The 27,527-nt window shown below is 40.5% G+C and overlaps 1 protein-coding gene across 1 annotated transcript in view; it reads left to right on the top strand.

The window, feature by feature from the left end:
- FLT3 (fms related receptor tyrosine kinase 3) overlaps positions 1–27,527 on the top strand; it is a 234,497-nt gene that overhangs the window by 182,885 nt on the left and 24,085 nt on the right. Inside the window, exons 18-20 of the mRNA XM_053708480.1 lie at positions 4,151–4,273; positions 19,255–19,366; positions 19,447–19,546. Of these exons, the coding sequence (XP_053564455.1) occupies positions 4,151–4,273; positions 19,255–19,366; positions 19,447–19,546 (335 nt within the window). The remainder of the gene's footprint in view (positions 1–4,150; positions 4,274–19,254; positions 19,367–19,446; positions 19,547–27,527) is intronic.

Consider the following 27,527-nt stretch of genomic DNA (forward strand, 5'->3'; position numbering starts at 1 on the left):
AGCCAGATACTACAGACATGGTAACAAAACGGGTAGACTCCTGGCAAGACTGACTAAACTCATTAACTACACGCGGAACATTACAGCGGTTAAAGACGCAGACACACTGTGTACGGACACTGCGGAGATACAGTGAGTATTCAGAAAGTACTACTCCCAGCTTTATGGGGGACAGGAAATGAGAAGTAAGACAGATATTAAATTCTGGGACAACATAGCTCTCCCTATACTAACAGCCGACCAAATACAAGCCCTGAACACACCCATCAGTTTGACAGAAATACATATAGCGATAGGTGACCTCCCGCTTGAAAAGGCTCCGGGGCCAGATGGCCTACCCAGGGAGTTCTATAAAATCCTTCAACTTGAAATAGCAGAAACACTCTCTAAGCTGTTTAACAGCATCATGGATGGCACAACAGAACTATCCCAAAAATTAACTGAAGCAAATATTACGCTAATTCCAAAACCCGTTAGAGACCCTTTACTACCAGCATCATACCACCCCATATCCCTCCTGAACTCCGACTATAAGCTCTTTACAAAGATTCTTGCAAACAGATTAGCCAAAGTCCTCCCCAACCTAGTACATCGGGATCAGACAGGCTTCGTTCAGGGAAGGTCAGCGGTCACTAATATTCGCACGCTATAATATCTGATTATACATTTCTGGAACCATCGGAAAGTTAAGAGGGGGAGAGATACAACAGCCGCGTTTGCCTTATTGGTAGACTTGGAAAAGGCCTTTGACAAAGTGTTGTGGGAAGACTTATTCCCAACAATAGAATGATACGGCATAACAGGTCCCTTCACACATTCAATTAGGTCCATATATAGTTAGCCACAGGCGGCGATACTAATGAACGGGGCCCCATTGCAGCCTTTCAACCTTGAGATGGGGACGAGACAGGGTTGCCCTCTCTCCCCTCTTCTTTTTGACCTGTCCCTGGAGCCCCTGGCGGTTAAACTTCGTCAGGAAACAAAAGGGTTGTTGGTAGGCAATAAGCGACTGCACCTTTCCTTATTCGCAGATGATATGGTGCTCTATATCCAAAACCCTGACATTAACATCCCAAAGGTAATGGAAATCATAGGAGAGTTCGGGAAATTGTCAGGATACAAAGTAAACACTGATAAGACAAAACTAATTTGGCTGCACCCACACCACAAACCACCAACACTGACTTATGACTTCAGATGGGTAGAAGGCATTTTTAAATATCTGGGGGTCAAACTTAATGTGGTCCCCACCAAATGGTATGAGGATAATTATGCACCACGTAGAAAAGAGGCCCAAGACTTGGTCCAGCATTGGACCAGACTTCCCCTCTCCATGACGGGAAGAATCAGTCTGGTAAAGATGATTTTGTTCCCAGAGCTTTTCTACCTAATGCAAATTGTACCTTATGTGCTGCACAAAGCAGACATACTGTTTTGGAACTCACTGATTTACTCATTCATATGGGCATCCAAGAAGCATAGGATCAAGCACTCTCGTATGGTCAGCTCGATAGAGGTGGGTGGATTTGCTGTCCCCAATATAGAAGTATATAGCTGGGAGACACAGGCCAAGTTTGTCCTGGACTGGATGACGGGACAGGATCATTTTACGGTTCCAGATCTAGAGCAGCAGGCGATATCCCCATGGTCCCTTCAAATGCTCCCTCACTTAAACGCACCCAAGGCAGACAAGTACCTTGAGGCATATCCCATGTTTCAACAGCCAGTATATGCCTGGAGAAAAATTTGCCAGGAACTAGCAGTGAACTATGAGTTCACCAAATACCTACCTCTTCAGGGAAACCCCAGTTTTATACCAGGCTTTACCACGCGCATATTTAAACTGTGGAAATCACTAGATTTAGACACAATAGCGAAATTTCTGGACATAGGCAAGAGCTCAATTCCTTCCTTTGCACAACTTCAGACCTCAAAAGACATACAGAGAAACCATCACTTTGCATGCCTGCAGGCGAAGCACTATATAGTGGAGATACTGAACTTCAAGCATCTTCCCAAAACAGACTGTAGCGTATACTGCATCCTATCCACATACATGCAGGGGAACACGTTCATCTCACAAATATACAAGTCACTGATAGCAATAGAAAATGTACGTACACTACAACATATAAGTGACAAATGGACGCAAAAGCTAAGCGTAGAAATAGGCCCTGAGCTAATTAAACAAAGTGTAATCAAAGTCAGAAAAGCCACCCTATCTGCTGATATTAGAGAGTCACATACAAAAATAATGGAGTTAGCATATATCATGCCTAGAACATATAAACAATGGGAGGCAAACCAGGAAGGGAGATGCCCAAAATGCTCAACACTGAAAGCAGACCTAATCCACATGCTCTGGTCATGCCCCAAACTGTGCAGCTATTGGGGGAAAATAACACATAGGCTTCGTATCACCACAAAAGACCAGCTAGTACTCACGCTCCAAAATGCAATATTCCTGGATCTCGAGACACCCAATAAACAAAACACATTGTTTATAATACCATACTTATGGCTAGAAAGACCGCACAACAACACTGGCTGGAAACCACACCCCCGACTCTCACTCAGCTGAAACATGAATTACACAGACAATTACTATTTGAACAGGCAGATGTGTTGGGTGATCTACAGGGCAGAACGGAAAGGTTAATCAAGAAATGGAAGCCCTACTTACTCAACTTAGAAACTGCACAGCAGCACTTGTTAATATATCCAATTAGGAACACAGAATACATCTTACAAGCCCAATTAGCTGGGGAATGGTGTTTGGATTTTAACTGAGCTAGCTACGGTGGAAGAGAAACAGAAAACATTGTCATTTATGTGTCAGGGTTGGGCACCCCGGGACCGAGAAAATTAGGTGGGGTAAATTGAAGTGACCCTTAATGGTGGATATCTGTCCCTCGAATATTATAATGTAAGCCCCTGAAGGGGTAAGACAAAGGTGGGGATGGGTCTTCCTGTTGTGTTTGTATTTGACTGTAAGATCATACTCAAAGGAACTGTTTCACCGGCAAGTTACTCAAATGGACTCTCATACTCTTCCATACCTGAAGAATTGTGACTCTGGGAAACCAGACTTAGGGGGGATTGAATTGAAATGTTAGTTAACCTAACGTCCGGACCCTCATGGGCAAGGGCAAGGTAGTAGAAGGAGGATGGAGTTAGAAATTTGGAAAATTGAGGACATGTTGAACCACAATGTATTCTATGTTTAAGTACCAGACATAGGTATCAAAGAGTATCTTGTATTCTTAAAGCTGTTATTGTGTTTGATATGTTCTTCACATAAATAAAATAGCTTAAAAATAAATAAATAAACCTTACCTTAATGTGTGAAGTATCACCATGACATTACACATCAGCCACAGCAGCACATGTCACTTCTTTGCTAGGAACAAGTTCTGATGCAGTGACCTTTTCTGATACAGTGAGATTGGCTGGATGCTGAGTTAGGGCTTAGCATTCAGTGCTGCACAGTGCACACCTAAAATAGCACATGGCACTAGCTTGGCATGTCCCCTGACACCGGTACATTCTGGCACAGTTTCTCACAAATAAATATAAGCAGAGAACTTTTGACTGTGACAGTATTAGGACTGACTGTGTGTGTCCCCCATGCTACATGACATCAGCAGCCTGGAATGAACTAAAAAAAAAAAAAAATCTTGGGCCCCTCAACAAAGACTGGGCCCTGGGTAGCTGACCCTTTTGCCCTGTGTTAAAGATGGCCCTGGTGGGTGGAGTTCTAGAGAAGTTTAACGGCATTAGTACCCAAATGCTTAAAATCCCCTGTATTTTAAATTGTTTTAAATAAATGTCGTAGAAAGGAGACCTTTATTCCTTAGAGTTTTTATATAGAGCTATTATCTTTGAGCTAATCGTAGCGCAAAAGAGCGTCAGTACCAGTGTTCTTATAAAGTGGATTGTCTATTATGTTACAGTGTTGTGCTATAATCCTATGTTCTCCTTTTTTTCTATTGAGGATTGAAGATTGTTAAGGACCATAAAATAAATAAAGATAGCAAGCGAACGAAGAAAAATTGATGTTTAAAAAAATCTGTTAAAATATTGAAGTTGTAAAATGATTTGCAAATTTGACTAAAATACTAGTTGCTGAATGCTTTTGTCCCTTTCATAGTGCATTCACAGAGATCTCGCTGCCAGAAATATACTCTTGACCTATGGAAAAGTTGCAAAAATATGTGATTTTGGACTTGCCAGAGATGTTGAAAATGATTCTAACTATGTTGTCAAAGGAAATGTAAGTAGAAATTTTTGTGCCTTGTATAATTACATTTTATAATTGGAAGCATTTATTTTCTTTATAAAATCAACATTTATCTAAAAACTCAACTGTGCATTAAATGCATTTGGAAGCTAGAATTAAACTTTAATGAATTTACAACTAACAAAATTGTAATTTACCTTCCTCTGGGTTTTTAGAGCATGTGGTAGGTTCAGAAGTATACACCTGACTTGATGGGATATAAAAGTGCAAAACAGAAAATGTATAAATAAGTTATTTTATTATTTAATTATTGCACTATTGCTTGCAAGTAAATGTGTGTTTAACACCTGAAAAATGGTTAAACACATAGTTAAAGTCAGATCCAGAGCAGCAAGGCACTACTGAGAGATAGCTGAACACATCTGGTAAGTCAATGACAAAGAATTTAGAACATGATCTTCCCTTTATAACAAGGCCTATCTGCAACCTCACAAGTGTCTAATCTAGGTTGAAGTGTTGTAGTTAAGCTTTAGTTGCTGGATGTATGGATTCTTATATAGAGTTAACTCTTCAATGTGACAAAGGGTAGACAGTGGCCAAACATATGGCACTACATCTGGAAAATCAAATAAGTTTTAAGTTTTAAATTGTAGATCAATTACAAAAAAACACAAAATAGGGGAGATAGACTAGCTATTCTAAATAAAAAAGAAGCCTATTGGATTTTTACTTTAAAAACTGGCTCACCCACAGGAATTTTATGAAATCAGTGATTTAAAATGATATACTGGAAATTAACAATAAATAATTTATAGGGATATACACAAATAAAATATAGTAACACACATGACTATATTTTAAGTAAAGAACTAGAGAAGAATTATAAAATAGTACCTAGTTTCCCCAGAATGAATTAAAGAGTTGCACTTAACTTGTATACATGAAAAAAAAGGAAGAAAGAAAAGGAGAGGAGTTTGAGGTAATATACATTGTGTAGGTAGGTACACCAATGAACAAACAGTAATATAAATGTTCTCTAATGAACTAATAAGAATAAAATCTATATCTACCACAAAATCCTCATTAATACCCTCTATTCAAAAAGAGCTACATTCATATGTTCAGTGTCCATTTTAGGACATTGTCAAATGTCATAGTCACAAAGCATATTTAGTGCAAATTTCTACATGACCGACAAACACTTTGATTTCTGACAAAGTAAAGGTCCTAGTCGCTGTTGCTGTCATAGTCACTTAGCATTTCAGCTTGATCAAAAATGGCATGTGATTCTGACCTTGACCACAACCATCAAATGTCATTGTCGCTGTTGCTGTCATAGTCACTTGGCATTTCAGCTTGATCAAAAATGTCATGTGACTCTGACCGTGACCGCGACCGTGACCGTGACCATCAAAGGTCATTGTCGCTGTTGCTGTCATAGTCACTTGGTATTTCAGCTTGATCAAAAATGTCTTGTGACTCTGATCGTGATCGCGGCCATCAAAGGTTATTGTCGCTGTTGCTGTCATAGTCACTTGGCATTTCAGCTTGATTAAAAATGCCTTGCGACTCTGACCGTGACTGCGATCATCAAAGGTCATTGTCGCTGTTGCTGTCAGTCACTTGGCATTTCAGCTTGATCAAAAATGCCATGTGACTCTGACCGTGACTGCGACCATCAAAGGTCATTGTCGTTGTTGCTGTCATAGTAACTTGGCATTTCAGCTTGATCAAAAATGCCATGTGACTCTGACCGTGACCATGAACGTGACCACGACCATCAAAGGTCATTATCGCTGTCATAGTCACTTGGCATTTCAGCTTGATCAAAAATGCCTCGTGAATCTGACCGTGACTGCGACCAACAAACTTTGGTTGTCAGAGTCACTTAGCATTTCTGTTTTCCTTACAAAAAATGCCTTGTGCTTATGACTGTGACTAACAGAAGTCACTGCTGCTGTCAGAGTGCCTTTTTTTCTCATCCAAAATACTTGATATTTTTGAAAACAAAAAAATTCCACTGTAACAACTGTTCCTTGAAAACATATAATATGCTTTTATTTACTAGGTTTGCCAGATCCTTTGTATCAGTGTGAGGGTGAAGGGAGTTGTGTGGAACTCGGTATGCAGGAATAGAGACACAGGACAAAGAAAGTTTTTCTTGTGAATAATTTACTGAAGCAAAAATATAAACAACAATATTCTGGAGTAGGGGAAAAGGGAATAGAATGCCCAAGTTATAATAGGTGCAAGCCTCTCAACAAGCTCAGACCACCCAGCGGGTACCCAGCGGCTTTAAGGAAGCAGAAAGACATAAACAGGAAACACTGCAGAGATGATTAGTTTCAGGAGCAAAGTAAGCATATGCAGATATCACAGCAGAGATGCTTGGCTTTAGGAGCAAGCTAGGCATACGCAGGTATCACAACAGAGATGTTTGGCTTCAGGAGCAAGCTAGGCATATTCAGGTATCATAGCAGAGGTGCTTTGCTTCAGGAGCAAGCTAGACATACTCAGGTATCACAGCAGAGATGCTTGGCTTCAGGAGCAAGCTAGGCATACTCAAGTATCACAGAAGAGATGCTTGGCTTCAGGAGCAAGGTAGGCATACTCAGGTATCACAGCAGAGATGATTAGCTTCAGAAGGAAGGTATGCATACACAGGTATCACAGCAGAGATGCTTGGCTTCAGGAGCAAGGTAAGCATATGCATGTATCACAGCAGAGATGCTTGGCTTCAGGAGCAAGGTAAGCATATGCATGTATCACAGCAGAGATGCTTGGCTTCAGAAGCAATGTAGGCATACACAGGTATAACAGCAGAGATACTTAGCTTCAGGAGCAAGGTAGGCATACACAAGTATCACAGCAGAAATGCTTGTCTTCAGGAGTAAGGTAGGCATACTCAGGTATCACAGCAGAGATGCTTGGCTTCAGGAGCAAGCTAGGCATACGCAAGTATCACAGCAGATATGCTTGGCTTCAGGAACAGGCTAGGCATACTCAGGTGTCACAGCAGATATGCTTGCTAAACCTAACCTTGGCAGAGAGGAGAAACCCCAGAGACATGAACCATCGTCTTATTTTTAAAATAACACTATGCTATAGAGGGTAAGCATGGAGAGGCTGGAATACTGGGTTCCACCGATTATTGTAGGACGGAGTAGAGCTATGGTAAAACATATGATAAATGAAATGAGCAAATTGTGAATTATCAATGTTTGTTGATTTGTTTAAGTTAACTATCGGCTAGATTACGAGTTTTGCGTTATGAGGGGTTCAGTACTAACTTGCACGTTATTGTCACTGCTCACTTACCTACAGCGCTGGTATTACAGGTTTTCCTAAACCCGGCGTTAAAAGGCAAGAAGTGAGCGTAGAGCAAAATGGAGCTCCATACCACACTCCAATACCAGCGCTGCTTAAGTCAGCTGATTGTACGTGCTCGTGCACAATTTCCCCATAGACATCAATGGGGAGAGCCGGCTTAAAAAAAGTCTAACACCTGCAAAAAAGCAGCATAAAGCTCCGTAACGCAGCCCCATTTATTTCTATGGGGAAACTAAAGTTATTTTTACACCTAACACCCTAACATGAACCCCGAGTCTAAGCACCCCTAATCTTACACTTGTTAACCCCTAGTCTTGCCGCTCCGGACATCCCCTACACCTACATTATACTTATTAACCCCTAATCTGTTGCCCCCAACATCGCCGACACCTACATTATATTTTTTAACCCCTAATTTCCCACCCCCAATGTCGCTGCAACCTACCTACACTTATTAACCCCTAATCTGCCTCCCCCAATGTCGCAGCCACTATAATAAACATATTAACCCCTAAACCGCCGCACTCCCGCCTCGCAAACACTAGTTAAATATTATTAACCCCTAATCTGCCGTCCCCAACGTCGCCGCCACCTACCTACATTTATTAACCCCTAATCTGCCGCCCCCGACTTCACCGCCGCTATACTAAATGTATTAACCCCTAAACCTAAGTCTAAACCTAACCCTAACACCCCCTAACTTAAATATAATTAAAATAAATCTAAATAAAAATTACTATCATTACCTAAATAATTCCTATTTAAAACTAAATACCTATAAAATAAACCCTAAGTTAGCTACAATATAACTAATAGTTACATTGTAGCTATCTTAGGGTTTATTTTTATTTCACAGGCAAGATTGTATTTATTTTAACTAGGTGGAATAGTTACTAAATAGTTATTAACTATTTACTAACTACCTAGCTAAAATAAATACAAATTTACCTGTAAAATAAAACCTAACCCGAGTTACACTTACACCTAACTTTACAGTACAATTAAATAAATTACCTAAATTAAATACAATTAACTAAATTAAATACAATTACCTAAATTACAAAAAACAAACAAACACTAAATTACACAAAAAATAAAAAACAAATTACAAGATATTTAAACTAATTACACCTAATCTAATAGCCCTATCAAAATAAAAACAGCCCCCCAAAATAAAAAAATACCCTAGCCTAAACTAAACTACCAATAGCCCTTAAAAGGGCCTTTTGCAGGGCATTGCCCCAAAGAAATCAGCTCTTTTACCTGAAAAAAAAAAATACAAACAATCCCCCCAACAGTAAAACCCACCACCCACACAACCAAACCCCCAAATAAAACCCTAACTAAAAAAAACTAAGCTCCCCAAAGGGCATTTGTATGGGCATTGCCCTTAAAGGGGCATTTAGCTCTATTGCGGCCCAAACTCTAATCTAAAAATAAAACCCACCCAATAAACTCTTAAAAAAACCTAACACTAACCCCTGGAGATCCACTTACAGTTTTGAAGAGCCGACATCCATCCTCAACGAAGCCGGGAGAAGTCCTCAACGAAGCCGGGAGAAGTCTTTATCCAAACCGGGAGAAGTGGTCCTCCAGACGGGCAAAAGCCTTCATCCAGATGGCATCTTCTATCTTCATCCATCCAGCGTGGTGCGGGTCCATCTTCAAGACATCCGGCGCGTAGCATCCTCTTCCAACGAAGTCTTCTTCCAAGATGGTGTCCCTTGAATTCCGATTGGCTGATAGAATCCTATCAACCAATCGGAATTAAGGTAGGAAAAATCCTATTGGCTGATGTAAACCAATCAGCCAATAGGATTGAGCTTGCATTCTATTGGCTGTTCCAATCAGCCAATAGAATGCGAGGTCAATCCTACTGGCTGATTGCAAAAGCCAATAGGATTTTTCCTAACTTAATTCCGATTGGCTGATAGGATTCTATCAGGATTCTATCAGCCAATCGGAATTCAAGGGATGCCATCTTGGATTTAAAGGACCAGTCATTCAGTCGTCGGCCGTCGGATGAAGAGGATGGCTCTGCGTTGGATGTTTTGAAGATGGACCCGCTCCGCTCCGGAAGGATGAAGATAGAAGATGCCGCCTGGATGAAGCCTTCTGCCGGTCTGGATGTCCTCTTCTGCCCGGATCAGATGAAGACTTCGGACCCTCTGGAGGACCACTTGTGCCCGGCTGGGTGAAGACGGCTCAAGGTAGGGTGATCTTTAAGGGGGTAGTGTTAGTTTTTTTAAGGGGGGATTGGGTGGGTTTTAGAGTAGGGTTGGGTGTGTGGGTGGTGGGTTTTAATGTTGGGGGGGGTATTGTATTTTTTTTTACAGGTGAAAGAGCTGATTACTTTGGGGCAATGCCCAGCAAAAGGCCCTTTTAAGGGTTATTTGTAATTTAGTATAGGGTAGGGAATTTTATTATTTTGGGGGGCTTTTTTTATTTTATTAGGGGGATTAGATTAGGTGTAATTAGTTTAAAATTATTGTAATTCTTTTTTATTCTGTAATTTAGCATTTTTTTTCTTTCATAATTTAGTTTATTTAATTTAATTGTAATTAATTGTATGTAGTTTAGGTAATTAGTTTAATTATAGTGTAGTGTTAGGTGTAATTGTAACTTAGGTTAGGGTTTATTTTACAGGTAATTTTGTACTTATTTTAGCTAGGTAGTTATTAAATAGTTAGTAACTATTTAATAACTATTGTACCTAGTTAAAATAAATACAAAGTTGCCTGTAAAATAAAAATAAACCCTAAGCTAGCTACAATGTAACTATTAGTTATATTGTATCTAGCTTAGGGTTTATTTTATAGGTAAGTATTTAGTTTTAAATAGGATTAATTTATTTAATTATGTTAAATTTATTTAGTTAAATTATTTTTAAGTTAGGGGGGTTAGACTTAGGGTTAGACTTAGGTTTAGGGGTTAATAAATTTAATATAGTAGCGGCGACGTTGGGGTCGGCAGATTAGGGGTAAATAAAATGTAACTAGTGTTTGCGAGGCGTGAGTGCTGCGGTTTAGGGGTTAATATATGTATTAAAGTGGCAGCGATGTCCGGTCGGCAGATTAGGGGTTAAACATTTTAGTTAAGTGTTTCCGATGTGGGGGGGGAGGCTCGGTTTAGGGGTTAATAGGTAGTTTATGGGTGTTAGTGTACTTTTAGCACTTTAGTTAAGAGTTTTATGTTCCGGCATTAGCCCATAAAACTCTTAACTACTGACTTTTAAATGCGGTAGGAGTCTGGACAGGAGATGGTCTACCACTCACTTTTTCAGGTGATCATAATACCAGCGTTAGGAAAATCCCATTAAAAAGATAGGATACGCAATTGACGTAAGGGGATTTGCGGTAAGCTAAAATTGCGGAAAAAAAGTGAGCAGTAGACCCTTTCCTGCCTGACTCGTAATACCAGCGGGCGTTAAAAAGCAGTGTTGGGACCCCTCAACGCTGCTTTTTAAGGCTAACGCAAGACTCGTAATCTCGACGATAATTAATACATTATTTGATGTTTTACTTTGTAAATGTAATGTATTTTTGAAAATATACATTCATTTAAAATCAAATGACTGCAAAACGTTCCAAAAAAGTTGGGACAGGGGCAATTTAGGACTAATAGCTATGTGACAACTTGAAATAAGAAGGTGATGTGAAACAGGTGAGGCAATCATGTAATCATAGTATATAAGGATATACATGCAAACAGGTGTATAATATGTATTAATACTTTCCCCTTCTGGTGAACCGCAGCCGTTCCACAGTCTCTCCCAAGGTCTGTGTGAATAGATCAGGTGTGCTAGCTGGAGGCGCTGATTCATCTGAACCAGCGCCTCCAGCTAGTACACCTTATAGTATATAAGGAGCCTCAAAATTCCCCAAAGACAAATTGGTAGGAGTTTGGGCATTTCACCTTCTACAGTGCACAATATTATTGAAAGATTCAAGGAATCCGGTCAAATCTCGGTGCATAAAGGGCAAGGCCGTAAACCACTTCTGAATGCATGTGATTTCAGATCCCTCAGACATCACTGTCTCAAAAACCATCATAAGTCTGAAATGGAAATCCTGACATGGGCTCGGGAATACTTTGGTAAACCTTTGTCAGTCAACACCATTCGCCGCTGCATCCAGAGATCCAAGTTAAGGCTTTAATATGCAAAGCAGAAGCCATACATCAACACTGTCCAGAAACCCTGCAGACTTCTCTGGGCTCGGTCTCATCTGAGATGGACAGTAGCACAGTGGAATCATGTTTTGTGGTCCGAAGAGTAAACATTTCAGATAGATTTTGTAAAAAAACAGCCGTGGTGTTCTCCGGTACAAAGAGGAAAAGAACCATCCAAACTGTTATCACCATCAGTTCCAAAAGTCAATGTCTGTCATGGTATGGGGGGTTGTCAGTGCCCATGGCATGGGTTACTTGCACATCTGTGAGGGCACCATCAACATCAAATAATGTGTTAATAATGTGTTTTTAATATAGTACAGGGTGAACTGAATTTTCAAAATGACTCTTTTTGTTTAATTCTTGCATCTTCCATACTGTCCCAACTTTTTCGGAATAATCTTTCTTTTTAAACAATAAAAATTCTGGAGTAGACTTACTAGAGCAAGTTAAACCAATATAGCTTTTATTTTTGCACCCATATTACAAGCACACACAGACACACATACATATACGCATTAGAGCCCTTCCCAGTCCAGCATTTTGTTAAATACAATATCCCTTTAAATCAGCGTTAATATGAAAACTCCGCTAGGATTTTCATTTTTGCGCTAGTCGGGTTGCGCTGGTATTACAAGCTGAAAGTAAACAGCGGTAACCCAAATTGCGCTTAAAGTTGAAATTTGAAAATCGCGATTGCGATCGTGTTTTCGCATTCCCCCATAGAAAACAATGGCTTTAACCTGACACGAAAATATGAATATTTCATATTCCAATGTTCTTAATATAACAGAATATGTTCTATTTTTTCATTATTAAATATTTCTACAAATAAACAACTATTACTATTCAGCTGCCGATTTGGTTAATTCCGAGAGCGAGCGCTGAAAAAGCGATCTGAGTCCCACTGGAAGAAAGGCGCTATATAAATACTAGTTATTGTTATTGTTATAATTTTGAAACAAATATGTATTTATACCTATATATAGATGATTATATATAGTACCGTATAGATATATAGAGATCTATATAGGAATATCTATTTCGAAAAAATTATTAAAACATATTCTGCTATGTACAGAACATTTGAATGTGAAATATTTACAGTAAATACATAGATAAACATAAATATATACATACAAATACATCTTTAGCAATGTATCTGTATGTATCTCTTTGCTAAAGTACTTTGGCGGCTTTTGAATTTGTTTTATTAGATGTGTTATTATGCGTGTAACTGTACTTTGTAATGTATTTTTGATGTGTCTTGTGGCCCTTTTATGTTTCGGAAAACAGTTATCCAGAGCTGTGAGATCGTGATTTCGCTCAGCTTGTAATATCAGCGCAATTAAAACTGCTTGCGAAAAGACAATATTGCTTGCGACTCTTCGTCAGGTCTCTAAAACCAAAGCATATTTTAGTGTGCAGCACTTAACTCATCACTTTTAATATAAGCACTCCCTGCACTTTCTATTAAAAGTATAGGATGCGCACTTGTGGTTCTAAATCTAATACACAATTGATTGGTTCATCCAGTTTTTGCAAATAATTTTTTATTTATGAGGAACCAAATAATAGGTTGGAATGAGATGAATATATATATAGGTATATACACATATTTACAATAGATCAGTCCATTTCTCACAGTTGGCAACAGCTAAATAAATGACCAATTTGGATGTTAATAACTAAACTGGATATTAGAGAATGTTTCATTTTAAATCACAATATTAAGCATATGCTACTCTGCCAATATCAGCAACTTCCTAAATAGAAGATATGTGTGTCCCAGTAGCCATCAGGTCAGGCAACTGCTTCCAGGTCAAAGAGCAGTGCAGACTCAGGACTGTATGAATGATTCTCAGTGTGGGCTATACCTAGGCTTACCAGAAGTCCCACTTTTACTGGGATTGTCCCGGTTTGGAGGGGCTGTCCCAGTGTCCCACCCAGTTGTTCATTCTGTCCCAGTAGGGTTGCCACCTCCAGGTTTCAAATCATGTGTCCAGGTTTCAGACCACCTGAAACCCGGACACATTAATCAAAATGACTAGACTGTGACTCTCCAGCATAGTTGGATGCTGGTACTTTGTTACATATAGCCCTGCTTAGCTTAACGTTCGTGTCCTTCAAAGTTTACATTTAGTAGTACAGACTGAGTGAGCAGCGTAGGGTTTTTTTAATTTTGTAGTACTACTTGGTTTATTTTTCTAAGAATTTAACCCCCCGACCCCTGGTGACATTGCCGGTAATACACCTTTAGGGGAAGCATATGGTTATGACTAGGAAGTACAGTCAGGAAGGATTTTTTGGCCTGGATCTTGCTTTACTTTATGCAGGATAGCATTTTGGCTATAATCTTCCTGCATTATGGTATAGAGTAGCCTCTTAAACAGCTTTAGCAGGTATGTGTTTCTTTTTTACTTATTTCATTCAATGTAGTATTTATGCCTTAGCAGTATTTGGCTCTGTTCCTTAATTAGACACATAAAACACATATTACACTGCAGATATTAAATTGTGAAATTGATAATTATGCTTGATGTTTGGCATTATTTAGAATCTGAGATTTAGATTAATGTATGTGTTAATTTAGAGTAATGGTGCATTTTTCACTAGGGGGTGGTGTTATGGTCTATTTAAACTGTGTGATTCACTTGTTTGACTGAAGAAGGGTAGAGTATCCACAAAACATTACACACATAAAAGCTACTACTTTAAAAGGACCGGTAATTGCCATGCCCCCTTGACCACGCTCCTGACCACACCCCCACTGGCACCGCACCAGGTGGTCCCAGTTTCACCTCTAAAAATTATGGTAAGCCTAGCTATACCTTTAATGGGCAGGGCTTAGTTTCAGGTATACAGCATAGCATATACAACACCTCCTACAGGGGAACATTATACAACAGCCTTAAAGTTCTCATCATAACACACCCTGATTGGGTTCCATTTTGTAATTTATCTCAAAATGTTTCATGGAGCTATGGTCATTACATAGCCTCTGAAAATTAAAGGGATGTTAAACCGTCTGTTTCAGTGTTGAAATAAAGAAAGCACTAAGCTGTGTCTTATACTTAATATAAATAAATACAATATGTATTATTCATCTTTTTTTTTTTTTTTTGGAAACACAAAAGGAACTTTAATAATAACCAGTTGTAGAAAGAACAGAGACCTATATAAAATAAAGTGGATCAATATAGAAACAGCCTAGAAATGCCCGGAATGAGTAGATTTATAAGTAACTTTATAAATATTACCAATATATAAATATTTGAGGAGTAGGATGTTACAAATTTAAATGGACAATAAAGTCAAAATTAAACTTACATGGACTGGACAGAGAATGCCATTTTGAACAACGTTACACTTCTTTTTCTTTTTTTTTTTTTTAAATACTTTTTATTTTATTTTAGAAATAAAAGCATTAACATACAATCAAACATTATTAATGAGCATTGAACATTAGTACATCTCAATTAAAGCATAAGAGCAATGATTTCTTACAGCACAGATTGATATCTTATGTGATAACAGTGTTTACAATGATTAACTCAGAGTGCCCAACAGTTATCGACTGGCGCCCCTTCAAGGAGCTGCATAATCTTACATCATCGAGTGAGACACTATACTACTGCCAGAAATACCTAAAATGATTTGTTTGATCACACCTAGGAACACTAGAAGTTCTATACTCGTCGCCTTTGAGTAGCAGTCATAGCGGTTCAACACCTGCGTACTAGTACTAGTACTTACAAACTTATAGTGGGCCTCAGCCAGTGGGGACATAAGTGGGCATATCTCAAGAGGCCGAAAATTGTTTACTTGCTAGGGAGAGGGATTCACTACGGGGGGATTGTAAGAGGGGAGGGGAATGCAGAGATGGAGTAAGGGGGGGGGGTGGTGGAAAATCCGTCCTTAAGAGGGAAAGAAAGATGTGAGGGTCTATGCAGATCAGGTGGACCCAACCGGGGCCCGGCTTGTACCCCCTCTTTAGGCACCTGACACATGGCTCTGGGGTCAGATCCTGCATGGTTATCATGCACACTATCCACCTACTGTTTATTCTGTGAAAGGAATTGCTCCCAAGGTTCCCAGATAAGGCTGAAAGTCATTGATTGGTTTCTCATTCTATATACATAATCTTCCATGGATTTGACGTAATTCAGGTATTCCACTACCCCCTGCGACCTCGGAGGGTGAGCTTTTTTCCAATTCCTCGCAATCAACATTTTGACTGATGTAAGTAAATAGAAGAGCAGAGATCTCTTACAAGCGGGGATCTTCTGCAATCCCACATGTAGGAGGGCCAGACCCGGATTAGTTATTTCTGGTAGGCCCAGACTGACACAAACCACTCTCACCTTTGCCCAGAGAGGTTGAAGTTTAGGGCAGGACCACCATACATGAAGTGGGGAGCCCACCTCCCCACATTCCCTCCAGCAAGCGGTGGGGTGGTCCGGGAATAGTACATGCAACTTAGTTGGCACAAGATGCCACATAGAGATAACTTTAAAATACAACTCGTACATTGTGGTACTCTGTTGTTTTAGTTTTTGCTATTGCTTTAGACCATTCCTCCTCAGAGAATGTAGCTTTCATTTCCACCTCCCAGGCGATCATATGTCTGGTCTTGGAGAGCACCGGGTCTCCCAAAAGGCATCTGTAATGCGTCGTGAGGGGTTTATAGAGCTGAAGACCTGAGCTCCATCTGGACTCCCAAATAGTGGGAAATAGTGGGATTCCTGACCTTAACTGACAAAAAACCCCAGGCTTTCATCAGAGACCTTAACCTCAGGAGCTCAAATTCTAAGTGGCGTGGAACAATAAATTTTGTTACCATTTCTCGGTGGGAAAGAAGGTGTTCACCACTAAAGAAGTCTCCTACCGTGGAAATCTCTCCCTGCTTCCATGCACTAATCTGCACATTGGGTAAACCCTGCAGGAGGGGAATTATAGGGTGAATCGGGGAAGGATGAGGGGCTATCATAGAATTGTGTCTCAACTTATACCACATCTTGTGGCACTCCCTGACCAGCTGGTTGGAAATGGTGAATTGAGAGGTGAAGTGTGAGGGAAACCATAGTAGGTCCGAGAGGTCCATTTTTGCTGGGAGGGAAGCTTGTTCCAGCTCTCTCCATCTCGTGGGTGGAAGATCTTGACCCCATGCCGAGACATGAGTTATCATGGCAGCCTCGAAATACCCGGTCACACTTGGTAGACCTAAACGCCCTAGCTCCAGGGGGGCCTGCAGAATCGCGACCGCTACTCTAGGCCTCTTGTTGTTCCAGACATAAGCATTAAATGTAGTTTGAAACTTCCGTAGTAGTCTCGACGGGACCTGCAAGGGAATACACCTCATAAAATATGTTAGTTTGGGGAGAACCATCATTTTTAAGGCGGCAATTCTGCCCAACCAGGAGATATCATCATATTTTTTGGATTTTAAAGTTTTATCCACCTCCTTCCAGAGAGAGTGGTAATTCTCCTACAGGACAGTGTCTCTGTCGTGGGACAGAAACACCCCCAGATGGAGAATCCCCCTTGTAGACCATTTAAAATGGAATTGCTTTTTAAGAACCCGCTGCTCTTCTTGTTCGATATGTATCATATAGGCTTCCGTCTTACTTACATTGATCTTATAATTCGAAAGTTCACTATAAGAATCGATTGCAGACATCAGAAAAGGAAGTGATTGAAGTGGTTCTACTATGAATAGTGTAAGATCGTCTGCAAATAATGCAAGCTTCTGAAGCGTATCATGGAGTAATAGGCCTTGGATTTGGTGGTCCTGTCTAATGGTCTCTGCAAATGGCTCTATGGCTAGCGCAAACAATAACGGGGACAGGGGACACCCCTGTCTGGTACCGTTGCATATCTGGATCCTAGGGGAACAAAAGCCAAGTCCTTTAATCACCGCCGTCGGGGCCGTATACAGCGCCTCTACTGCTTTGCAGAAAGAGTGTGGAATACCAAAGACTCTCAGAGTTTCAAACAAAAACTCCCACCTCACCCTGTCGAACGCTTTTTCAGCATCTAGTGACAGGGTGAGTAGGGGAAGGCCCATGTCCTTCACATCCATGAAGACATTTAGAAGTCTGCGAGTGTTGTCGTTTCCCTGCCGGCCCTGCACAAAACCCACCTGATTCAAGTGGACTATTGTGGGCAGGTGAGGACCCAGTCTAGCCACAAGAATCTTTGAGTAGATCTTTATATCAACATTGATTAAGGAGATGGGTCTATAGCTCCCACACTCCATAGGATCTTTACCCTCCTTAGGTATAGTCAGTATATTTGCCTCTAGGAATTCTTGCAGCAGAGTACCTCCTTAACTATTTAACTGTACAGCCGAAGTAATATCGGGCATAGCAGAGGGGCAAGTGTGCGATAGAACAAAGGAGTATAGCCATCCGGCCCCGGGGCTTTGTGTGGCTTAAGGGCAAGGATTGCTGATTTCACCTCCTCCAGTGTGAAGAGCCTCTCCAAATCTTCAGTGGAGTCCTTACTTAGAGTTGGTAGACGCAATTTAGTTAGAAATTGCTTTATAACCTCCCACTCGGCCTCAATGTGCAGGGGGCATTATCAAGGCCATAGAGGGAGGTGTAGTACTCTGAAAATGCCTTACCTATCTCTCTAGGAGAGCAAACTATCCCTTGAGTCGATTTGATAGCAGCGATTCTAGACTGCACCACCCGGTTCCTGAGCTTGCGCACCAAGAGCCTATCAGCCTTGTTTCCTTTACTGTAATACATCTGTTTAAGTCTAAAAAGGTTTGCCTGCACCCTCAGGAGCTCCCTTTTATTAATTTCTGACCTGATAGCCCCCACCCGAGTAGCTAACTCCAGTTCAGGTGTTTTTTTATTTGTATGCTCAAGGGTTCTGAGCTCTGCATAGAGTTTTGCCAGGGAGACCTTATTCTTGGCTTTCCAATGGGCAGTTTTCTGCAGGAAGTGTCCTCGAAGGAAAGCTTTAAGGGTAGCCCACACTACTTCCAGTCTTGTTTCTCCCGTATCATTAAGCCTGAGGAAGTCAATTATAGTTTCGGTCAACTGCGGTACCTCCACCTGAGCTAGGCACTGATCTGGGAGTTTCCAGGAGGGTCTACAATCAGGGGAACGTAAAAGTGAGAAATCAGCACAGACTGAATCGTGGTCAGACCAAGGGCACACCTCAATTCGGGAGGTGATAAATTTGTCTAGAGCCCAGGAATCGCAAAGCAAATAGTCTATACGCGCATATAAATTGTGCGGTCTAGAATGGTGTGTGTAGTCTCGCTCTGTGTATTTATTTTTTTTAATGGATTTTTATCTTTTATTTAGGAGGAGGGGCCTCTGCTTTGATTTAACATATTTGTTTTCTACCAAAGGATCACTGTTTAATATCTCTTTAAATTCACAGCTATCGTACAATTCTAATGGTGTTAAAACAGTCTAGCTTTACTTTCAAATTATATACGTAAACATTTAATTGACCCTGTGCTACAATATGTTTTTTTTTTTTTTTGCTCCATGCAGGCCTGTCTACCAGTAAAATGGATGGCTCCGGAGAGTATATTTGATGGAATATACACCATTAAAAGTGACGTGTGGTCATATGGAATATTACTTTGGGAAATATTTTCACTTGGTATGTTAAATGATATATTTTACAAAATTTTGTAATATTATTTTCCTGAAAATACCATGATAACTTCATTTTGTTTTTAGGTGTAAATCCTTACCCTGGAATGCCTGTTGATGCAAAATTTTACAAACTTCTTCAAAGTGGATATAAAATGGACCAACCTTACTATGCCTCTGATGAAGTGTAAGGGACTGCCTTGAAAAAATGTTTTTTAACTGCCACAAATCAATATAGATATGCAGACAAAAACAGGTGCATTATTTATGGTGTAAATGTAAAGAAAGATGGTATAGACTACAGATACAGATATAATACAGTGGAGGTATAAAAGATGTCCCCAGTCCTAAGGTTGGATAACACTGATTTAGAGCATGTTTTATAAGAGTCATCAATGTGCTTTAGATATAAAATACAAAATAGCAAATGTAATGGAAATTTGAATTGTGACATTCCATGTTTTTGTGACAATTACCACAAATCTAGTTCATATCTTTTATATATAATGATATATCTGTGATTGTAATTGTTAAAAGTATATTAATAATTACTAAGAATACACTATGGTCTGTTCACTTATACTGTTAATATCACTCAGCCAGATTACGAGTTTTGTGTTATGAGTGGCTTGTTGAGCTCCATACCGCACACAAATACCAGCGCTGCTTTGAGCTGCTTTGACGTGCTCATGCACGATTTCCCCATAGACATCAATGGGGAGAGCCGGCTAAAAAAAGCCTAACACCTGCAATGATGAAGCGTAAATCTCCGTAATGCAGCCCCATTGATGTCTATGGGGAAAGAAAATGTATGTTTAAACCTAACACCCTAACACAAACACCCCTAATCTGCCGCCCCCGACATAGCCGACACCTACATTACACTTATTAACCCCTAATCTGTCGCCCCCAATGTCGCCGCCACCTACATAAATTTATTAACCCCTAATCTGCCGTCCCCAATGTCGCTGCCACCTGCATAAATTTATTAATCCCTAATCTGCCGCCCCAACGTTGCCGCCGCCACTATACTAAAGTTATTAACCCCTAAAACTCTGGTCTCCCACATCACTAACACTAAATAAATATATTAACCCCTAAACCTAACCCTAAGTCTAACCCTAACCCTAACGTAACCCTAACCCTAACACCCCTAACTTTAACATAATTAAAATAAATCTAAATAAAACCTACTATTAATCCTATACTATAAAAGGCCAAGCTTGTTTGTCTGCAGTAGAGACAGCACGAGGACAAACACACCTGGCCTTAGAGTCCCTACATGATCTGCGGTGCAGGCAGAAGTGGGTGTGGCCAGGTGTGAGCAGGTGGCCTGACGCGGTCCCGCACGCGAGATAGAGGGGAGAGAGATAGAGAGGGGGGAGAGATAGAAAGAGGGGGAGGGAACAAAAGAGATGGGAAAGAGCTAAAGATAGGATAAGAGAGGAGAAAGAGCAAGAGAGGGGGGAGAGAGAGCAAAATAGAGGGGGAGAGAGAAAATAAGAGGGGGAAAGAGAGAGAGCAAAAGAGAGGGGGAGAGAGAGAGCAAAAGAAAAGGGGGAGAGAGAGAAAAAGAAGAGATGGGAGAGAGAGAGAGGGGGAGAGAGAGAGGGGGGATAGAGGGGGGAGATAGAGAGAGAGGGGGGATAGAGGGGGGGAGATAGAGAGAGAGGGGGGAGAGAGGGGGAAGAGAGGGGGTAGAGAAAGGGGGAGAGAGGGGGGAGAGAGGGGGGGAGAGAGGGAGGGAGAGAGAGAGGGGGGAGAGAGAGGGGAGAGGGGGTGGAGAGAGAGTGGGTGGCAGAGAGAGGGGGGAGAGAGAAAGGGGGGAGAGGGAGAGAGGGGGGATAGGGGGGGGAGAGAGGGGGGAGATAGAGAGAGGGGGAGAGAGAGAGATTGGGAGAGAAAAAGGGGGAGAGAGAGAGAGGGTGGAGAGAAGAGGGGGGAGAGAGAGAGAGGGGGGAGAGAGGAGGGGGGAGAGAGAGAGGGGGGGAGAGAGAGAGAGGGAGGAGAGAGAAGGGGGGAGTGAGAGAGCGGGGGAGAGAGAGGGGGAGAGAGAGGGGGGAGAGGGGAGAGAAAGAGAGAGGGGAGAGAGAGAGGGGAGAGAGAGGGGGGAGAGAGAGGGCAGGGAGAGAGAGGGGGGGAGAGAGAGGGGGGGAGAGAGAGGGGGAGAGAAAAAGGGGGAGAGAGAGAGAGGGTGGAGAGAAGAGGGGGAAGAGAGAGAGAGGGGGGAGAGAGGAGGGGGAGAGAGAGAGGGGGGAAGAGAGGAGGGGGGAGAGAGAGAGAGGGAGGAGAGAGGAGGGGGGAGTGAGAGAGCGGGGGAGAGAGAGGGGGAAGAGAGAGAGGGGGGAGAGGGGAGAGAAAGAGAGAGGGGAGAGAGAGAGGGGAGAGAGAGGGGAGAGAGAGGGGGGAGAGAGAGGGCAGGGAGAGAGAGGGGGAGAGAGAGAGGGGGGGAGAGAGAGAGGGGGGGGAGACAGAGAGAGGGGGGTGAGAGAGAGAGGGAGAGAGAGAGAGAGAGAGAGAGAGAGGGGGGGAGAAAGAGAGAGGGGGGAGAGAGAGAGAGGGGGAAAGAGAGGGGGGGAGAGAGGGGGGAGATAGAGAGAGGGGGGGAGAGAGAGGGGGGGGGAGAGAGAGGGGGGAAGAGAAAGAGGGGGAGAGAGAGGGAGGGGGAGAGAGAGAGAGGGGAGAGAGAGAGAGAGAGAGAGGAGAGAGAGCAAAAGAGTGGGGAGAGAGAGCAAAAGAGAGGGGGGAGAGAGAGCAATAGAGAGGGGGAGAGAGAGAGCAAAAGAGAGGGATGGAGAGAGAGAGCAAAAGAGAGGGGAGAGAGAGAGAGCAAAAGAGAGGGGGAGAGAGAGAGCGCAAAAGAAAGAGTGCAAAAGAGAGGGGGAGAGTAGGCACAAAAGAGAGGGGGGAGAGAGAGCGCAAAAGAGGGGGGGAGAGAGAGAGCGCAAAAGAGACGGGGGAGAGAGCGCAAAAGAAAGGGGGAGAGAGAGAGAGCAAAAGAGAGGGGGGAGATAGAGAGCTCAAAAGAGAGGGGGAGAGGGCGCAAAAGAGAGGGGGAGAGAGCGCAAAAGAGAGGGGGGACAGAGAGCAAAAGAGAGGGGGAGGGAGAGAGCACAAAGGGTGGGACCGTTGTACTGCAAACAATGGCCCGTGTGAACGGGCTTTAGGACTAGTAACTAAATAATTCCTATTTAAAACTAAATACTTAGCTGTAAAATAAACCCTAAGCTAGCTACAATACAACTAATAGTTATATTGTATCTATCTTAGGTTTTATTTTTATTTCACAGCTAAGTTTGTATTTAATTTAACTAGATAGACTAGTTAGTAAATAGTTATTAACTATTTACTAGCTACCTAGTTAAAATAAAGACAAATTTACCTGTAAAATAAAATCTAACCTGAGTTACACTAACACCTAACATTACAATAAAATTAAATAAATTAAATTAAAAAAATACATTTATCTAAATTACAAAAAATAATAAACACTAAATTACACAAAAGAAAAAAATAAAATTTAAAAAATAAAAACGAATTACTTCTAATCTAATAGCCCTATCAAAATAAAAAAGCTCCCACAAAATAAAAAAAAACCTAGCCTACACTAAACTGCAAATAGCCCTTAAAAGGGCCTTTTGCGGGGCATTGCCCCAAAGAAATCAGCTCTTTTACCTGTAAACAAAAATACAAACACCCCCCAACAGTAAAACCCACCACCCACACAACCAACTCCCCAAATAAAATCCTATCTAAATAAACCTAAGCTCCCCATTGCCCTGAAAAGGGCATTTGTATGGGCATTGCCCTTAAAAGGGCATTTAGCTCTTTTACGTTGTCCAAAACCCTAAGCTAAAAATAAAACCCACCCAATAAACCCTTAAAAAAACCTAGCACTAACCCCCCGAAGATCCACTTACAGTTTTTGAAGACCGGACATCCATCCTCATCCAGCCAGAAGTCTTCATCCAAGCGGCAAGAAGTCGTCCTCCAGGCGGGCAGAAGTCTTCATTCAGACGGCATCTTCTATCTTCATCCTTCCGACGCAGAGCGGCTCCATCTTCAAGACATCCGGCACGGAGCATCCTCTTCATACGGTCCCAGTCGTACACTGAAGGTTCCCTTTAAGGGACGTCATCCAAGATGGCATCCCTTGAATTCCGATTGGCTGATAGAATTCTATCAGCCAATCGGAATTAAAGGGTAAAAAATCCTATTGGCTGATGCAATCAGCCAATATGATTTAGCTTCAATCCTACTGAGTGATCCAATCAGCCAATAGGATTGAGCTTGCATTCTATTGGCTGATTGCAGGATATTGGCTGATTGGATGGGTTTATTGGGTGGGTTTTATTTTTAGATTAGGGACTTTGAGCACCATAAAATAGCTAAATGCCCTTTTAATGGCAATGCCCATCCAAATGCCCTTTTCAGGGCAATGGGGAGCTTAGGTTTTTTAGGTAGGTTTTTATTTGTGGGGGTTGGTTGTGTGGGTGGTGGATGTTACTGTTGGGGGGTTGTTTGTATTTTTTTTTAATAGGTAAAAGAGCTGATTTCTTTGGGGCAATGACCCACAAAAAGGCCCTTTTAAGGGCTATTGGCAGGTTAGTGTAGGCTAGGGGTTTTATTCTTTGGGGGGGGGTTTATTTTGATAGGGCTATTAGATTAGGAGTAATTCGTTTTTATTTTTGATAATTTCATTTTTTATTTTGTGTAATTTAGTGTTTATTATTTTTTGTAATTTAGATAAATGTATTTTTTTTATTTAATTTATTTAATTTTAGTGTAATGTTAGGTTTTATCTGTAAAACAGGTTAGGTTTTATCTGTAAAACAGGTAAATTTGTATTTATTTTTACTAGGTAGTTAGTAAATAGTTAATAACTATTTACTAACTAATCAACCTAGTTAAAATTAATACAAACTTAGCTGTGAAATAAAAATAAAACCTAAGATAGCTACAATGTAACTATTAGTAGCTTAGGTTTTATTTTACAGGTAAGTATTTATTTTTAAATAGGAATAATTTATGAATTAATTGTAATTTTTATTTGGAATTATTTTAATTATGTTAAAGTGAGTGGGTGTTAGGGTTTGACATGGTTAGGTTTAGGGTTTATTAACTTTAGTATAGTGGCGGCGACATTGGGGGCAGATTAAGGGTTAATAAGTGTAGTTAGCTGGCTGCAATTTTGGGGGCAACAGATTAGGGGTTAATAACAGTAATGTAGGTTGCGGTGATGTTAGGGACAGCAGATTAGGGGTTAATAAGTGTATGTAGGTGGCAACGACATTGGGGGCAGCAGATTAGGGGTTAATAATATTTAACTAGTGTTTGCGATGCACGAGTACGGCGGTTTAGGAGTTAATATGTTTATTATAGTGGCGGCAATGTCCAGAGCGGCAGATTAGGGGTTAATAATTTTATTTTACTGTTTGCAATGCGGGAGGGCCTCGGTTTAGAGGTTAATAGGTAGTTTATGGGTGTTAGTGTACGTTGTAACACTTTAGCTATGAGTTTTATGCTACAGCTTTGTAATGTAAAATTAATAACTACTGACTTTCAGGTGGCGGTACAGATCTTGTAGTTATAGGTTGAACCGCTCACTTTTTGGCCGGACAGGCAAACTCATAATACCGGCGCTATGGAAGTTCCATTGAAAAAGGACTTTTTGAAAGGTGCGGTAGTTACGTTGTATGACGGCCAAAAAGGTGTGCGGTATAGCTATACCTACAACACCTGTTATACCAGCGGTAGTGAAAAAGAGCCATAACGATGCTTTTTCACCATAATGCAAAACTCGTAATCTAGCCGACTGTTAGCAAAGTCACAAAAACTCTGAAAATATCCTACAAAACATATGGCTGTTTTAAGGAGCAAATTGAAAGTAAAATCTATATATATCTTTTAAATAGCTATTTGTCTCCACCAAACATCTCCTAGATTTAATGGTATTACAGGTATAAAGCAAGAAATATTAGCAAGCTAGATTGACTTACATCAAGTGTTTATTGGTTGACATTAGAGCATGATAAAATCCAGAACCACATTATGCCCACCAGATCATGCCCCAACCCATAGTTACACCCATAAGTGCCCCTTTCACCTATTATGAACTTTTATAAGAGAGAGAGAGAGAGAGAGAGAGAGAGAGAGAAAATACAGTTTTAAACAATGTTGCAATTTAGTTTTATTGCCGTATTTGCTTCGTTTTCTTGGTATCCTTTGATGACGGAGCAGCAATGCACTATTTAGAGCTAGTTGAATACATTGGGTGAGCCAAAGACAATAGGCATATAAGTGCAGGGGCCAATCAGCAGCTAGCTCCCAGTAGTGCATTGCTGCTCCTGAGCCTACCTATGTATGCTTTTCAACGAAGGATACCAAGACAACAAACCAAATTATATTATAAAAGTACATTAGAAAGTTCTTTAAAATTTAATGTTCTATCTAAATCATGAATTTGCTTGGGTTTCATGTCCTTTTAATTTGAAATGTAAATTTGTCTATCATGGCCGTGGGGAACTGCGATTGCTTTATATTATAGTGGTTGGACTTAATGCTTGTCGTAGTTGATTAGAAAGGGTATGATAAATATTCAGTAGTTCAAATTAACAGAATGATTGGAATTGTTGTAGTCTAAGACATGGGACCTAGTATGGCCTGGGCCAACTAGGTTGGAACCTGGGCCAGCAGCACTAGTGTAGGGCATCACATTTTGAGGGGTAGTTCTATGGCATGTTGCCTTGCACCTCTTATGCCCTCCGTATGTTTTATTTATTGATTTTATACTAAATTAATTGTATTTACCTTTTTGGTTTATTTAGTTTTATTATTTTATTTACAAATTAATGATAGATCTCACCACTTGACCAGCATGGCTGCCACAGCATTGTGTAGAGACATCAAGTTTGTGCTTAGTTGGGTTATCATTGGTTTTTCAACTAGACCATAAACCAAAATATATCTCCAGCTATGTTAGAACTGTTTGACGATAAAGGAGAAAGAGAGAGATAATTTGGAATAAATTGTACTGGAGAGTGAAAGAAAACCAGCCAACAAGTGCTTAGGATATATGGGAACTCCCTGAAAGGGAAAGTAAAGTACAAAAATAAAATGTAATGATTTACATATAGAATACAATTTTAAACTACTTTCTAATGTACTTCTATTATCAAATTTGCTTTGTTCTTTAGGTATCCGTAGTTGAATAGTAAATCTATGTAGTCTCTTTGGAGCTTAGGAGTGTGCACTTGTCTTAAGCTCTCTAACAGCAAGATTACAAGTAGCACTTAATGAGTGTTCCGCGCACGATATGGTCTTTTCACAATTAATTTCCATTGCGCAGGTATTACAAGTTTTCAAAAATTGCAACAATCCTTTCCGCTCTTGAAGAGCTGTAGTTAAGTTTTCCGCAACATAAACGTTTCACGAAACACTACAAAAATACATTACAAAGTACAGTTACACTCATATTAACACTGTCTAATAAATATTATTAAAAAATATTGCACACAAATGTTATAAGGGTTCATAGATACGAGATCTCAGGTGATAGAAAAAAAAAGCAGACACAGGAATTTTACATTGACATACATACACATACATAGAGAAACATGGATTTATATATATATATATATATATATATATATAGACATATGTTTAACTATGGAGATAATGGAAATATTTTACATTACAATCTTATGCACATTAAACAATATCTCAGATGTATTTTCAATGCAAAATTCGCATATAGATATCGAGATATCTAGACCAGTGATGTGCGGTGACTTCAGAGGCTGGTGAGGCAGTGGCTCGGAATCGGATACGCCTTCATTCTTTTGATATCCTTTGTTGAAAATCATATCTAAATATGCTCAGTATCTACTGAGCATATTTAGATATGATTTTCAACAAAGGATATCTGGTTTTCTTCATTCTTTTGATATCCTTTGTTGGAAATCATATCTAAATATGCTCAGTAGTTACTGAGCATATTTAGATATGATTTTCAACAAAGGATATCAAAAGAATGAAGAAAACCAGATATCCTTTGTTGAACATCATATCTAAATATGCTCAGTATCTACTCATGATCTAGACATATACAGTATATTCATATACATATCATATCAGTCCAAATATCATTAAATATATAGAGAAATATT

The sequence above is a fragment of the Bombina bombina genome, chromosome 3 (genome assembly GCF_027579735.1).
Source record: "Bombina bombina isolate aBomBom1 chromosome 3, aBomBom1.pri, whole genome shotgun sequence".
In the NCBI taxonomy this organism is placed as follows: Eukaryota; Metazoa; Chordata; class Amphibia; order Anura; family Bombinatoridae; genus Bombina; species Bombina bombina.